Below are 13716 nucleotides of genomic sequence, written 5' to 3' on the forward strand. Positions count from 1 at the left end.
TGTCTAAAAATAAGTTCTTATATTTGACTGAAAAGTTTCACGTGTTCCATTGGCAGATTTTTTTTGGGGGGGTTAATTCAAGATTTATTTATTTATTTATTTATTTATTTTTATTTTTTGCTTAATTCAAGATTTTTTTTTTTTTTTTTGCTTAATTCAATATTTTTTTGGGCTTAATTCAAGATTTTTTTTTTTTTTTGCTTAGTTCAAGATTTTTGTTGCTTAATTCAAGATTTTTTTTTTTTTTGCTTGATTCAAGATTTTTTTTGGCTTAATTCAAGATTTTTTTTTTTTTTTGCTTGGTTCAAGATTTTTTTCCTAAATTCAAGATTTTTTAGATCTTGAAAATGTTATTTAACAAAATCTTACCAAGATAATTTTTCTTGTTCCATTGGAAGATTGTTTGCTTGAATTAAGCAAAAGAATCTTGAATTAAGCAAAAAAAAAAAATCGGGTTTTCCAGATCTATTGTCTAAAAATTAGTTCTTCTATCTCACTGAAAAGTTCCTCTTTAGGTGATTATGTCTTATTTTAAGTGTGATGAGATATTTTGACCAGAAATGAGAAAAATACACTTCGTAAGATTTTGATTTTCGCAATATAAATGTGGAAATGGAGGGCAGCCATATTGCACTGCAAAAAATGTCCTGCTAGAAATAAGCCTAATATTCCTAAATCTGGTCCAATTGGTTTATATTGAGAAAAATAAATCAGCCAATGGGTTAGAATTCTTAAAACAAACAGAAAAGTCTATCAGTAAAGTCTTCTATTATGGGTGCTTCTATGAAACTGGTCCTAAAAACAGGACAGACGGGCTAAACATTCAAACCAGATGTAGACTAATGTTACACTGGAAAAAATCTAAATCTTACCAAGTGTATTTTTCTCATGTCTAGTCCAAATATCTCATCACACTTAAAATAAGCAGAATCGTTAAGCAGGCAGGCAAATGATTCCAAGGAATCGAGCTAATGGGATCCGGTTCTCGATTCCCATCCCTAATCCTGAGTTGTCGCTCTTCACATGCACTGGGATTTATTTGAATTATTTAACCTCTCATTTACAGTGACAACATGGCTGAGAGGCAGATCCAAAACCAGGATGTAAGGTTTATTCCAGCTCTGAACACAGTTTGTCAGGAGTTTTTCCTTAACCCCGTTGTCTCTCAGATATGGAGTTCCTGGAGGTTCTGATGGAAGGCCTGGACCGGGTGCTGTTGGTGCGTGGAGGAGGTCGGGAGGTTGTTACCATCTACTCCTAAAGCTGAGGGACTGTTCATGATCTGGAAAGAAATGTTTGGGTGGCGACAGGTTGTGCAGGTTTGATGGTTTCAAAGTGGAATATGGACTGAAGATGTGCAAACACTGTCTGGAGAAAACAAATAGAAGGGGCGCTTAGTATTTTTGGAAGACGGTGGTAGTGATTAAGGACAGGAACGTCTGCCTGCTGCTCAACCTGAGGAAACTGAACCTGGGATGATGATGATGCGCATTGTAGTGGTTGAGATGTGACCATCTTTCTTCAGAGGAACCATGCGTTTGTTTGTGGTAGTTTTCGCTTTGATTTGTTAAATTGCCTGACTTTGCACTTCTTCGACGGGGGAAAACAAAACGACTCACATTTCTATTTGACTGTTTTGTTTTTTTAGCTGCCAGTTCAATGAGGAACACTATAGAACGTACACTGGAAACCTTTAACGAACTAAAACTGGACCGATGAGATGAACTCCATGAACGAGTCGAAGAAAAGACTTTTATTGTGAAACTTGTGAGTGTAATCATGTTTTATCGGCGGTAATTTCAGGCCTAAATGTGCCAAATATGATCAGAGTTGAAGACACAAGAGAACTGTAACTGAGGAGCTGTTAATGTTATGGTTTTAGCGTTTTAGTATTTTTATAGTTAAGTTAAAAATGTACGTCAGACATACACACTGGAAAAAATCAAAATCACATTAAAGAGGAACTTTTCAGTCAGATATAAGAACTGATTTTTAGACAATAGATCTGGAAAATCAAATTTCAAGAAATCTTACCAAAATAATTTTCCCTTGTTCTATTGGCAGATTTTTTTTTTTTTTTTTTGTGCTTAATTCAAGATACTTTTGTTTTTGCTTAATTCAAGCATAAAAAAATCTGCCAATGGATCAAGTGAAAATTATCTTGGTAAGATTTCTTGGACTCAGATTTTCCAGATCTGTTGTCTAAAAATCAGTTCTTATATCTCACTGAAAAGTTCCTCTTCAGGTGATTGTCTTATTTTAAGTGTGATGAGATATATGGACTAGAAATGAGAAAAATACACTTGGTAAGATTTTGATATTTATTGTGTATTCAAGTGTAAATGTGGAAATTGGGTCAAATTGAGAAAAAAAAAATCTGCCAATGGGCTAGAATTCTCATAACAAGCAAAAACAATGTATAAATATAAGCCAATTCAACCAGATTTAGGAATATTAGGCTTATTTCTACCAGGGTATTTTTTGCAGTGCAATATGGCTGCCCTCCATTTCCACATTCACACTGCAAAAATCTAAATCTTACCAATTGTATTTTTCTCATTTCTAGTCCAAATATCTCATCACACTTAAAATAAGACAGAATCACCTAAAGAGGAACTTTTCAATGAGATAGAAGAACTGATTTTCAGACAATAGATCTGGAAAATCTGATTTCAAGAAATCATACCAAGAGAATTTTTACGTGCTCCATTGTCAGATTTTTTTTTTTGTTATTCTAGATTTTTTTTTTTTTTTTTTGCGTAACCCTTTCGTGCATAGTGGTCACTACAGTGGACAGCTATTCTACAGCTGTTCTCTTGTATATTCATGGATTTTGTTGTTCTTTTCATTTTTTTTTTTTTTTAACTTATATCTTTATTAAAGTTTTAAGACACTACTTCTTTTCTGACATGAATTGGTCACATTATGTAGATCTCTCCTGAGGATAAACCCCCAGAATCACAAGCCCTCCCCATAGTTTTCACACAATTTATCAGTAAATACATGTTTCTGTGCATCAAAAATTAAACATGTGGTGTCCAGCTGAGAGGACATTTTTGCAACTTCTTGAAAAATAGGTTCATAAGAATTTTTTTTCATTATTTTTTTTAATGTATTTTTAAATGTTTTAAAATTATTTATTGTTATTTTATTTGTTTGTTTGTTTTTTTTAATTTATTTTCCAAAGAAAGTTTTCAATCATTGTTTTTTTCATGCCTGAAGAGGAATAAAAACAGTCAGGAAAAAAGTTTGATTAAGGTTCTCATAAGTCGTGCATGAAAGGGTTAATTCAAGCAAAAATTTGCCAATGGAACAAGTGAAAATGATCTTGGTAAGATTTCTTGAAATAAGATTTTCAAGGTCTAAAAAGTCTTGACTTAAGCAAAAAATAAATAAATAAATAAATCTTGAATTCAGGAAAAGAAATCTTGAATTATGAAAATAAAATCTGCAAAAGGAACACGTGAAAATTATCTTGGTAAGATTTTTTGAAATCAGATTTTCCAGATCTATTGTCTAAAAATCAGTTTTTATATCTCACTGAAAAGTTCCTCTTTAGGTGATTCTGTCTGATTTTAAGTGTGATGAGATATTTGAACTAGAAATGAGAAAAATACACTTGGTAAGATTTAGATTTTTGCAGTGTATAGTGACCCCTGTAGAGCAAATATAGTTTTTTTTTTTTTTCCTTTCATTTAATTGTACTATTTTTCTAAGCCAGGCACAGGTGAGTTTTGTGTATTATGTGTTAGTGTCTGAAAGTTCTATTTTCTAGAATGCATCCATTTTAATGATACAAGAACTCATTTCCAGACACAATAAATAATTGACAGTTTTATTATCGTTTCTTTAATGATGCTATAGTTTCCCATTAAACGTATAATTTGTGATTTTTAGTCCTGTTAACTGTTTCTTTTTTTTTTTTTTTTTTTTTTTTTATACAAATACAGTAAATATCCGATGCAGATTGTTTTATGTATGGGTTCGTGTTGAAGATGTTCATGATGGTAGATGTAGCTGTAATACCTTGTGTCTCCACTAGGGGGAATCACACTTCACTTCATTGGCTGAGGCGCTGATCTCACATTTCCCTCACAGTTAGTAAAGTACAACTGCGGTTTAAACCCATGAAGACCCAAACGTCCGCCATCGACCAAAATCATGTACTGATATAAAATATTTCAGACCTGTTGATCCACTTATTTGATCAATCCATGTAAATAATTGGTGTAAAATACAGTTTGTCGTCTTTTCATGGTCATCAGATATGACCCATTTGGATGTTCAGAGGCTCTGTAGTTACCACGGAAACACTGTCATCTTCTACAACACTGATTCACCAGTAAAACCCATGGAGTTGGATCAATGACAGTGGATGGAGGTGTTTGTTTTATGTTCAGTTCGTGAGAGATTTTTGCTGAAAAAGTCACTTTTTGTTCAGTTTTCTCTGTTTTTTATATAATAACTCTCAAATTTAGTCCGAGCTTTTATGAACATCTACATGATCGGTGAATTGAATATAGGAAAATACAGGATTTACAATGAAAAGTTGCAAAATACAGAGGATAATATTATCATAAATGGTGATAAATTATTTAAAGGGGTTATATTTTGCTTTTTTTAAAGGAAATTTGCTGATAAAATCATTTTTTCTGCAGTTTTCTCTGTTTCTGGCATAATAACACTCAACTTTTATCAGAGCTTTAATGATCATATACATGATCAGTGAATTAACCCTTTCATGCACGAATTATGAGAACCTTAATCAAATTTTTTTTCCTGAGTGTTTTTACTCCTCTTTAGGCATGAAAAAAATGTGATTGAAAATTTTCTTTTGAAAATTAAAAAACAAACAAACAAATAAAATAAAAAACTAGAAAAGCACTCTGAGAGTGCAGACCTCCGCCAAGGCAGATCAGTGTCCCCCCCCCCCCCCCCCCCCATCACCACCAAAATTTAATCATTTGTTCCTTGTGCCAGTATCAATATTTCCTGAAATTTTCATCCAAATCTGTCCATGACTTTTTGAAAGATCCGGATCAGTCTTTGCCATTTGATAGAACACCCCATTGTAAATCTCTGAGTCAAACTGCATGAGATTTGCACAATTCCTCCATATTGTGATTTCCACCATAAATATTAGTCTCATATTTATTTTACCTAGATTTTAAGATTCCTTGAGCATGAAAACATACCATTAGCAACTGGATTCATAATTATATCCTTATTAGTTCAGTAGTTATTCACGAAAATCACATTTCTCGTAATGGCGGTTTTCTTCTGGATCTAGCTCCTTAAGTATTAAAGCTACATGAAATCCGGTGGCATACTCCCGATGCGGAACTGACTGAGCTACACGATGGCGCTTGTCAGAAATTTCTACCTTTAATATTAAAGGTACAGTAGGCCAAAAAGTAAGGGCACCCCCATTTTTTATATAAATTGAGATAAAATCCGCCTTCTGGATCAGATCCGGATCAGCCTTTGAAATGTGATAGAGGACCCCATTGTCAGTTCCTGAGTTAAATTTCATGAGTTTTGGTCAATAATTAAGCGAGATATTGGGAAACGAAAATTTTGGCCCCATTTACCACAATGTTAACGAAAATTTCAAAGTGATCCAGAATCCAGGATTTCTTCCGGATCACCCCCAAAAGTTAATCATTTCTTCCTTATCCCATTTCCAACAAACCCTGAAAATTTCATCAAAATCTGTCCATAACTTTTTGAGTTATGTAGCACACTAACGGACAGACAAACAAACAAACCCTGGCAAAAACATAACCTCCTTGGCGGAGGTAATAATTTAAAAAAATACATTAAAAAAAATAATAATGAAAAAAAATTCTTATGAACCTATTTTTCATGAAGTTGCAAAAAATGTCCTCTCAGCTGGACACCACACGTTTAATTTTTGACACAGAAACATGTATTTACTGATAAATTGTGTGAAAACTATGGGGAGGGCTTGTGATTCTGGGGGTTTATCCTCAGGAGAGATCTACATAATGATACCAATTCATGTCAGAAAAGATATGTAGTGTCTTAAAACTTTAATAAAGATATGTGTAAAAAAAAAAAAAACAACAATGAAAAGAACAACAAAATCCATGAATATACAAGAGAACAGCTGAAGAAGAGCTGTCCACTGTAGTGACCACTATGCATGAAAGGGTTAAATATAGGAAAATACATGATTTTCACCCGAAAAAAAAAAAAAAAAAAACAACACAAAATACAGAAGATAGTATAATAAATGCTAAATCTAGAGAGAAATTTATTTGCTAAGTACCACAAAAGTAGCACTGGGTCTTTATGGGTTAATGACACTTTTCATATTTTTTTGTATCTTATGATGGATTCGATAAAGGTCAACCTAATAGTTTTATCTGATGTTATTTGGGTGAAACTGTACAATATGTTTTGTAAAAATTAATCACAAATCAAAATGATAAAATGAGTATATCGTATATTATACAAACACTCACAGATCTGTGACAGATAAGAGGCGGCACATTGATACATGCTTTTAGAAATAGTAAAAACTTCTGTAAGATTTTAGTTTCATGTAATTAGAAATGACATCTGTAAAAAAAATAAATAAATAAATAAAATTTGCATAAAAAAGCAGGACATTGACCATTTCTGCAGTTAAATCAATAAATTCAACACATTTATTTAAATAATTGTAACAATACCATTAAATCAAACTCTTTTCCACAGGTTTAAATGTTTATTACCCATTACCATTGTCGTGAAAAATTTACTGCCGCAGGTGGGAGACATCTTTGGTCCCTTTGACGCTCTTCCTCACTGTACTCTGGCATGTTGAATTTCCATCTCTGTACTCCCATCTATGTAGTGGAGCTTCGTCAAATAAATGCACACAAAGTCAAAGTCGGAGATCGAACAGAATTGGAGCCACAAAGTGTTTATTAATGCATAAAATAAACACTGAGTTGACATCCGCAGAAGCAACTGACTTTTTCACCCCGGGAGACCATTTTTATATTATCAGAAGTAGGTTGGGTTTAGCTACAAACCATACCCATTTTTTATCATATTTTGAACATTAATCTAGACACGTCGGAAACCCCCTTTTTTAGCTTCTCTCTGATAGAGTACGATTTTCTTGGTGTTTATCAGGATTGGTCAGAGAATATACATACGCAGTTGATTCCTAGAATTAATTTATCATATATTAATATTAAACTTTTTCCCAGAAAATGTAATTTATTTCCCAGAATGTCCAAAATTTTTCCTCACGTGTACTTCTCTTGTTCGCCACGTTTGCCGAAACTTTCCATGAGCTCACATGCTCTTTCTTCCCGCCCCATTTTGTAACTTTCCACAACTTCACATGTTCTTTCGATGGCTTCACGTGTTCGTTTTTTCGAAGGTCTCCCAGGCAAAAAGTCAGCTACTCTGGTACAATCCACACATCACACCAAGAATAACTTCAGGCATGCAAATGAATATAGGTTGAAAACTTTTTGAACACAGGTTAAATACTTTTGAATACAAATTGAATACTTTTGATCAAAATACTGATTTTTTTTGACACCACACCATCACAGATGTAGGGTATGAATCTGAGCTTTAATATTAAACCAAATGGTCCTTTCCTCTTTAGTCCATAAGAATCTCACATTTCTGTTGGTCTGAACAGTTTGCCACTTTGTCTGATATGCATTTGTCTTTGTCTGATCGAGCTGTAAGCTGCATCTGTGGAAGGGAAAGCAAAAAGTCATTTACAGTTATTTCTGATCATGTTCCTGAGCCAATGCTATGATTTCATTTGTAAAATCTAGTCTGGTTTTAATGCAGTGCTGCCTGAGGACCAAATATCATCGACATCTAATATTGGTTTTCCTCCTCGTTCCTTGTACACACAGACTTCCCCAGACTCTCACAGTATTTGGATTATATTAAGTACTGTAAATGATAAGATTTGTAAAGTTTTCGCAATTTCACCTCTGCTCATTACCTCCACCAAGGAACGGTGGAGGTTATGTTTTCATCGGGGTTTGTCTGTCTGTTTGTTTGTCTGTTAGCAAGATAACTCAAAAAGTTATGGATGGATTTTGATGAAATTTTCAGGAAATGTTGATACTGGCACAAGGAACAAATGATTTGATTTTGGTGGTGATCGGGGGGGATGGGGGGGGGGGTTGATCTGCTTTGATGGAGGTCTGCGCTTTTCTAGTTAATTCTGAGAGACTCTTAAAAAAATCTAATAAGTGGCAAAACGTTCCTCCATTTGTTTCCTTTTTAGTATCGCTTACTTTTCCAGCCTTTTGTTGCCTCCGTCCCAGCTTTTTTGAGACGTGTTGCCATAAAATTAAAAATCATCTTACTTTTTCTTAAAATGGTACATTTCTCTCGGTTCAACCATCCAAAAAGTTTTCTCTGTTCTATTGTGAATATAATATAAGTTTATGAGATCTACAAGACATCACATTGCGTTTTTAATTTTACACAACATCCTAAAAAAAAATTTTTATTATTTATTAGGGCGACACGGTGGTGCAGTGGTTAGCACTCGTGCCTCACAGCAAGAAGGTCCCGGGTTCGATTCCAACCAAAGGTGGGACCTTTCTGTGTGGAGTTTGCATGTTCTCCCCGTGTCTGCGTGGGTTCTCTCCGGGTACTCCAGCTTCCTCCCACCATCCAAACACATGCACTGATAGGTTAATTGGTTAATCTAAATTGTCCATAGGTGTGAATGTGAGAGTGATTGTTTGTCTCTATATGTTCAGCCCTGCGATGAACTGGTGACATGTCCAGGGTGGTGGACGGACGTTTCGGCCTAGGACGTTTCGGCCTTTCGAGGGTTAGGGTTAGGGACTGCAAAAAGTGCAGTCCGAAACATCCTAGTCCGGAACGTCCTAGGCTGAAACGTCCAAGTCCGAAACGTCCTACATTCGTCCAGGGTGAACCCCGCCTTCGCCCCTATGTAGCTGGGATAGGCTCTAAGCGAGCCCCGTGACCCTAGTGAGGATAAAGCAGGTTCAGAAAATGAATGAATGAATGAATCCTAATTTTTAGTCCAACGGCCTGACGGGTCTGATGGACCTCTGGTATCAGCTGTCGTCCGTCCATTGTCTGTAAACAATTTTTCAAGAATCTTTGTCTCCGAAACCGTCTATCAGAAGGACTTTACTTTTGTTGTGGAACATCTATGAGTTAAGGTCTACCAAGTTTGTTCAAAGAATTGGAAAATGTAGAGTTTTGAATTTTTTATGAATTTTTGAAATGTAAAAAATTCCCATTGGTTTATAATAGGACACATTATACACAAGGGCTATAATTTCAAAACAGTTGAAGATATTGATATAATTACGATTGGTAACAGATAGGAAGTCACATATGGGCTTTCATTTGGTGCCATGACCTTTGACCTTGAGTGACCTTGAAAAGTCAAACGAATGTCAATTAACCCTTTCATGCGCAAATTATGAGAACCTTAGTCAATATTTTTTTCTTGAGTATTTTTGTTCCGCTTTATGCATGAACAAAACAATGTGATTGATTTATTTTTTTTTAATGAACATATTTTTCATGGAATTACAAAAATGTCCACTCAGCTGGACACCATGCATTTAAGTTTTGAAGCAAAGAAACATGTATTTAAAACTCATCATCAGAAAGTGATATACTGTGTGAAAACTATGAAATAAAAGCATTTTTAATGCCACTAATTGCTAAATTGCTACTGTTTTCTCACATTTTATCACACTCTAATATTAGTTATTACTCATTTCATGGAGATAATATCCTCCTGAGACCCAGGAAATGGACAGTTTTAGCTTTTTTACATTAAAAAATAGTCTTGATTGGAAACTGCATCATGCAACAATTTTTTCAGATACATTTTTAAAACTATTTTTATTTATTGACTGTTTTTTTTTTAATGGAATGTCCTTTGTAATGCACAGCCTTTTAAAGTAAAACTGTTAAACTTTTGTCTCCTACAGAGGACAAAATGCATCGCTGGGTCTCAGGAGGATATACAAAAAAAAAAAAAAAAAAAAATGTTTGTTAATTACAGTCTAATAAGAATTAGCAGTTAATTTACACTCAAACATGTTAGTGCAGATCAGGTTCATGAAGAACAGCAAAGTTACAGTAATTGTATGTATTGCAGTGTTTGGGATGATGCATAAGAGTCCTGATATGGAACTAAAACAACAAAACCCATGAATAAACAACAGAACAGCAGTAGAATAACTGTCCACTGTAGTGACCAGTATGCATGAAAGGGTTAATGTCTTTAAATATTCTGTTGGACTACAGGTCCATTGATCCTATTTTTCAGGAATTGTACGTCAGTTGCTTTATTTGACTATTTGTCTGTGCTTGTTAATATAACTCTACCCTGAGGACAAAATTATTAACGTGACGTCACTGATGCACATTCTATACATGGAATAAAACACTTCAAAGTACAAACACAAGTCTGGAAACGGGAATTAGACATGAGACATTTTTGAAGTTATACATACAGTTGTGGAAAAAATTATTAGACCATCAAAAGTCATCAAAAACAATGGTTATGTAATCCAGTACCTACTCCTGTGTGTATCATGTGACTAAAACAGACAGAAAAGAAAACATGGAATGTCTAAAAGCACTGTATTTGTCAGTACAATGCCATAGATACTGATGTAAGAACTGAAGGGATTCTGGTTATTATCAAAAAAAAAACAAAACGGAAAAACAATAGATATCAGCTCTGAAATTAAACTACTATGAGCTTTTTTTTGTTGTTTTCATTATATTTGTCCAAACAAATGTACCTTTAGTTGTACCAGGTATTAAAATGAACAAGAAACTGAAGAAAACAAGGGTGGTCTAATAATTTTTTTCCGCAACTGTATATATTTAGCATACATTTTGAACTTTATGTTAGGCTCTTTTTTGCAGCTGAACCTACAGATCTAAATATTAACCTCCTCAGACCCAGCTGTGGGTTTTCTGTCCACATTTGTAGACAAGAGTTTCACAACTGTATACAAAAAAAGAAAAAAAAAAAAAAGAAAGAAAACTGTCCACCACAAAGGATATTCCATAAAAACTTTAAAAACTGCATCTGAAAGAACTGTTGCATCATGATGTTTCCAATATGGGCACTTATTTAACCCTTTCATGCACAGTGGTCACTCCAGTGGACAGCTCTCCTACAGCTGTTCTCTTGTATATTCATGGATTTTGTTGTTCTTTTCATTGTTTTTTTTTTGTTTTTGTTTTTTTACACATATCTTTATTAAAGTTTTAAGACACTCCATATCTTTTCTGACATGAATTGGTAACATTATGTAGATCTCTCCTGAGCATAAACCCCCAGAATCACAAGCCCTCTCCATAGTTTTCACACAATTTATCACTAAATTCATGTTTCTGTGTCAAAAATTCAACGTGTGGTGTCCAGCTGAGTGGGCATTTTTGCAACTGCATGAAGAGAATAAGAATTTAATTTAAAATTTAATTTAAAATTTAATAAGAATAAGAAGTTCATAAGATTTTTTTTTCATTATTATTTTTTGTATGCAATTTATATATATATATATATATATATATATATATATATATATATATATATATATATATATACACTACCAATCAAGTTTGGACTCACCTGGTTTGTCTTTATTTTCAAGACTATTTACATTGTAGATTCTCACTGAAGGCTTTAAAATTATGAATGAACACAAATGGAATTATGTAGTTAAAAAAAAGTGTGATATAGCTCAAAGCATGTATGATATTTTAGATTCTTCAAATAGCTACATTTTGCTTTTATTACTGCTTTGCACATTCTTGGCATTCTCTCGATGTGCTTCATGAGGTAGTGACCTGAAATATTTTTCAAAAGTCTTGAAGGAGTTCCCAGTGATGCTGAGCACTTGTTGGCCATCTGCGGTCCATCCGATGCCATTTAAATGCGAAGCTGAGTCCAAACTTTTGACTGGTAGTGTATATATACATATACATATATATATATATATATATATATATATATATTTTTTTTTTTTTTTTTTTTTTTTTTTCAGAAGAAAATTTTCAATGGCATTGTTTTTTTCATGCCTAAAGAGGAATAAAAACACTCAGGAAAAAAATTTGATTAAGGTTCTCATAATTCGTGCATGAAAGGGTTAATCAAGATTTTTTTTTTCCTGAGTGTTTTAATTCCTCTAGGCATTAAAAAAAACAATGTGATTGAAATTTTTTTTTATGAACCTATTTGAGTTGCAAAAAGGTCCACTCAACTGGACACCATGCATTTAATTTTTAAAGCAAAGAAACATATTTACTGATATACTGTACTGAAAACTATGATTTTTTTTTTTTTTTTAATGGAGCTAATCTGACATTTTCTCACATTTTAACATACTCCAATACTAGTTACTACTCACTTCATGGAGATAATATGCAAAAAAACAACTTTTTGTAAAAAAAAAAAAAAAAACACAAAAACTGTTAATTAGAGTCTAATAACAATAACAAGCAATTGATTTACACTCAAACAAGTTACTGCAGATCAGGTTTATCAAGAACAATGAACTGCAGTGTATGGGGTGGTGCATAAGCATCCACTGTGTTGACTGATATGAAACTAAAACAACAAAATCCATGAATATATAAGAGAACAGCTGTAGAATAGATGTCCACTGTAGTGACCACTATGCATGAAAGGGTTAATAAAAAAAAAAAAAAAAAAGCTGGTACTTTGCTGACATTTCCTGGGTTTCAGGAGGTTAAAAAAAACAATTAACATGAGTCGAAAGTACATAAATGAAATAATGAAAAAGCCTAGTAAGATTTTTCACAGATGAGATGAAATACAAATTGTAATTAATCTTTTTGCACAGTAAAACCATAGAGTACAGACAAACTCCTATCTCTTTTTTTTTTTTTTTAATTAATTACTGATCAAAAGCCCAGTAATTAATTTATTTGACTGGACCAAAGAGAGACTGTTGATGCGTTGGTGTCTGTAAATCATGACCCACATAATGAGTTTGCCCTCAGCGAGACGTGGGATGGAAACTCCCCATAACATGACACGGAACACATTTCCACATGGAGACCAAACGCTGTAAACGCTCATGTCGAACACAAAAGGAAATGAAGCCGAATGATGCCTGATGGCGCTGACGGAGGCCGATGTAATTCCTCTGATCACCGTCCTCTCAGCTTTGTTTTCTTTCCTGTTCTTTTGACCTACTTTGCAATTAGAGCCAAAGTCCGGGACTGAGGGGTCGGGGTCTTTTTCTCCCTTTGAAAATAACACTTTTAAGTTATAATCAGTGAATTATTTCCTTTTAATTCAACCAGTTGTCAGTTGGAATCAGTGTTTTATAAAGTACTACAAAGTCACATTTGAGTACAAGTACAGGCACACCAAGGTTATTATCGTTAACAAAAACTAACGAAATGACAAAAACTAGAATCGGACGAACATTTTCGTTAACTGAAATAAATAAAAGCTATAATTAAAAGAAAAAAACGACTGAAACTGTATTGTGTGCTTACAAAACTAACTAAAACTGATAAAAATTATGGATAAAATTCCCTTCGTTTTCGTCTTTGTTAACGTCGGATTGATACAAAAGCGATTCATTTCGCTCTAGCAATTTTAGCTAGCGGCACCATACGATACTTCACGGTCCGTCACTTCTCGAGAGTGGGAGGTGGGTAGGTATGTACGTGGGG

General features: G+C 33.8%; 1 protein-coding gene across 6 annotated transcripts in view; it reads left to right on the top strand.

The window, feature by feature from the left end:
• LOC115437807 (solute carrier family 12 member 7-like) overlaps positions 1 to 1356 on the top strand; it is a 93865-nt gene extending 92509 nt beyond the window's left edge. For all 6 annotated transcript variants that reach the window (XM_030161155.1, XM_030161158.1, XM_030161159.1 and 3 more), the window contains one exon: positions 1170 to 1356. In XM_030161155.1, coding sequence (XP_030017015.1) covers positions 1170 to 1261 — 92 coding nt within the window. In that variant the 3' untranslated portion in view covers positions 1262 to 1356. The remainder of the gene's footprint in view (positions 1 to 1169) is intronic.
• Positions 1357 to 13716: the final 12360 nt, after the last annotated feature.

The sequence above is a fragment of the Sphaeramia orbicularis genome, chromosome 17 (genome assembly GCF_902148855.1).
Source record: "Sphaeramia orbicularis chromosome 17, fSphaOr1.1, whole genome shotgun sequence".
In the NCBI taxonomy this organism is placed as follows: domain Eukaryota; kingdom Metazoa; phylum Chordata; class Actinopteri; order Kurtiformes; family Apogonidae; genus Sphaeramia; species Sphaeramia orbicularis.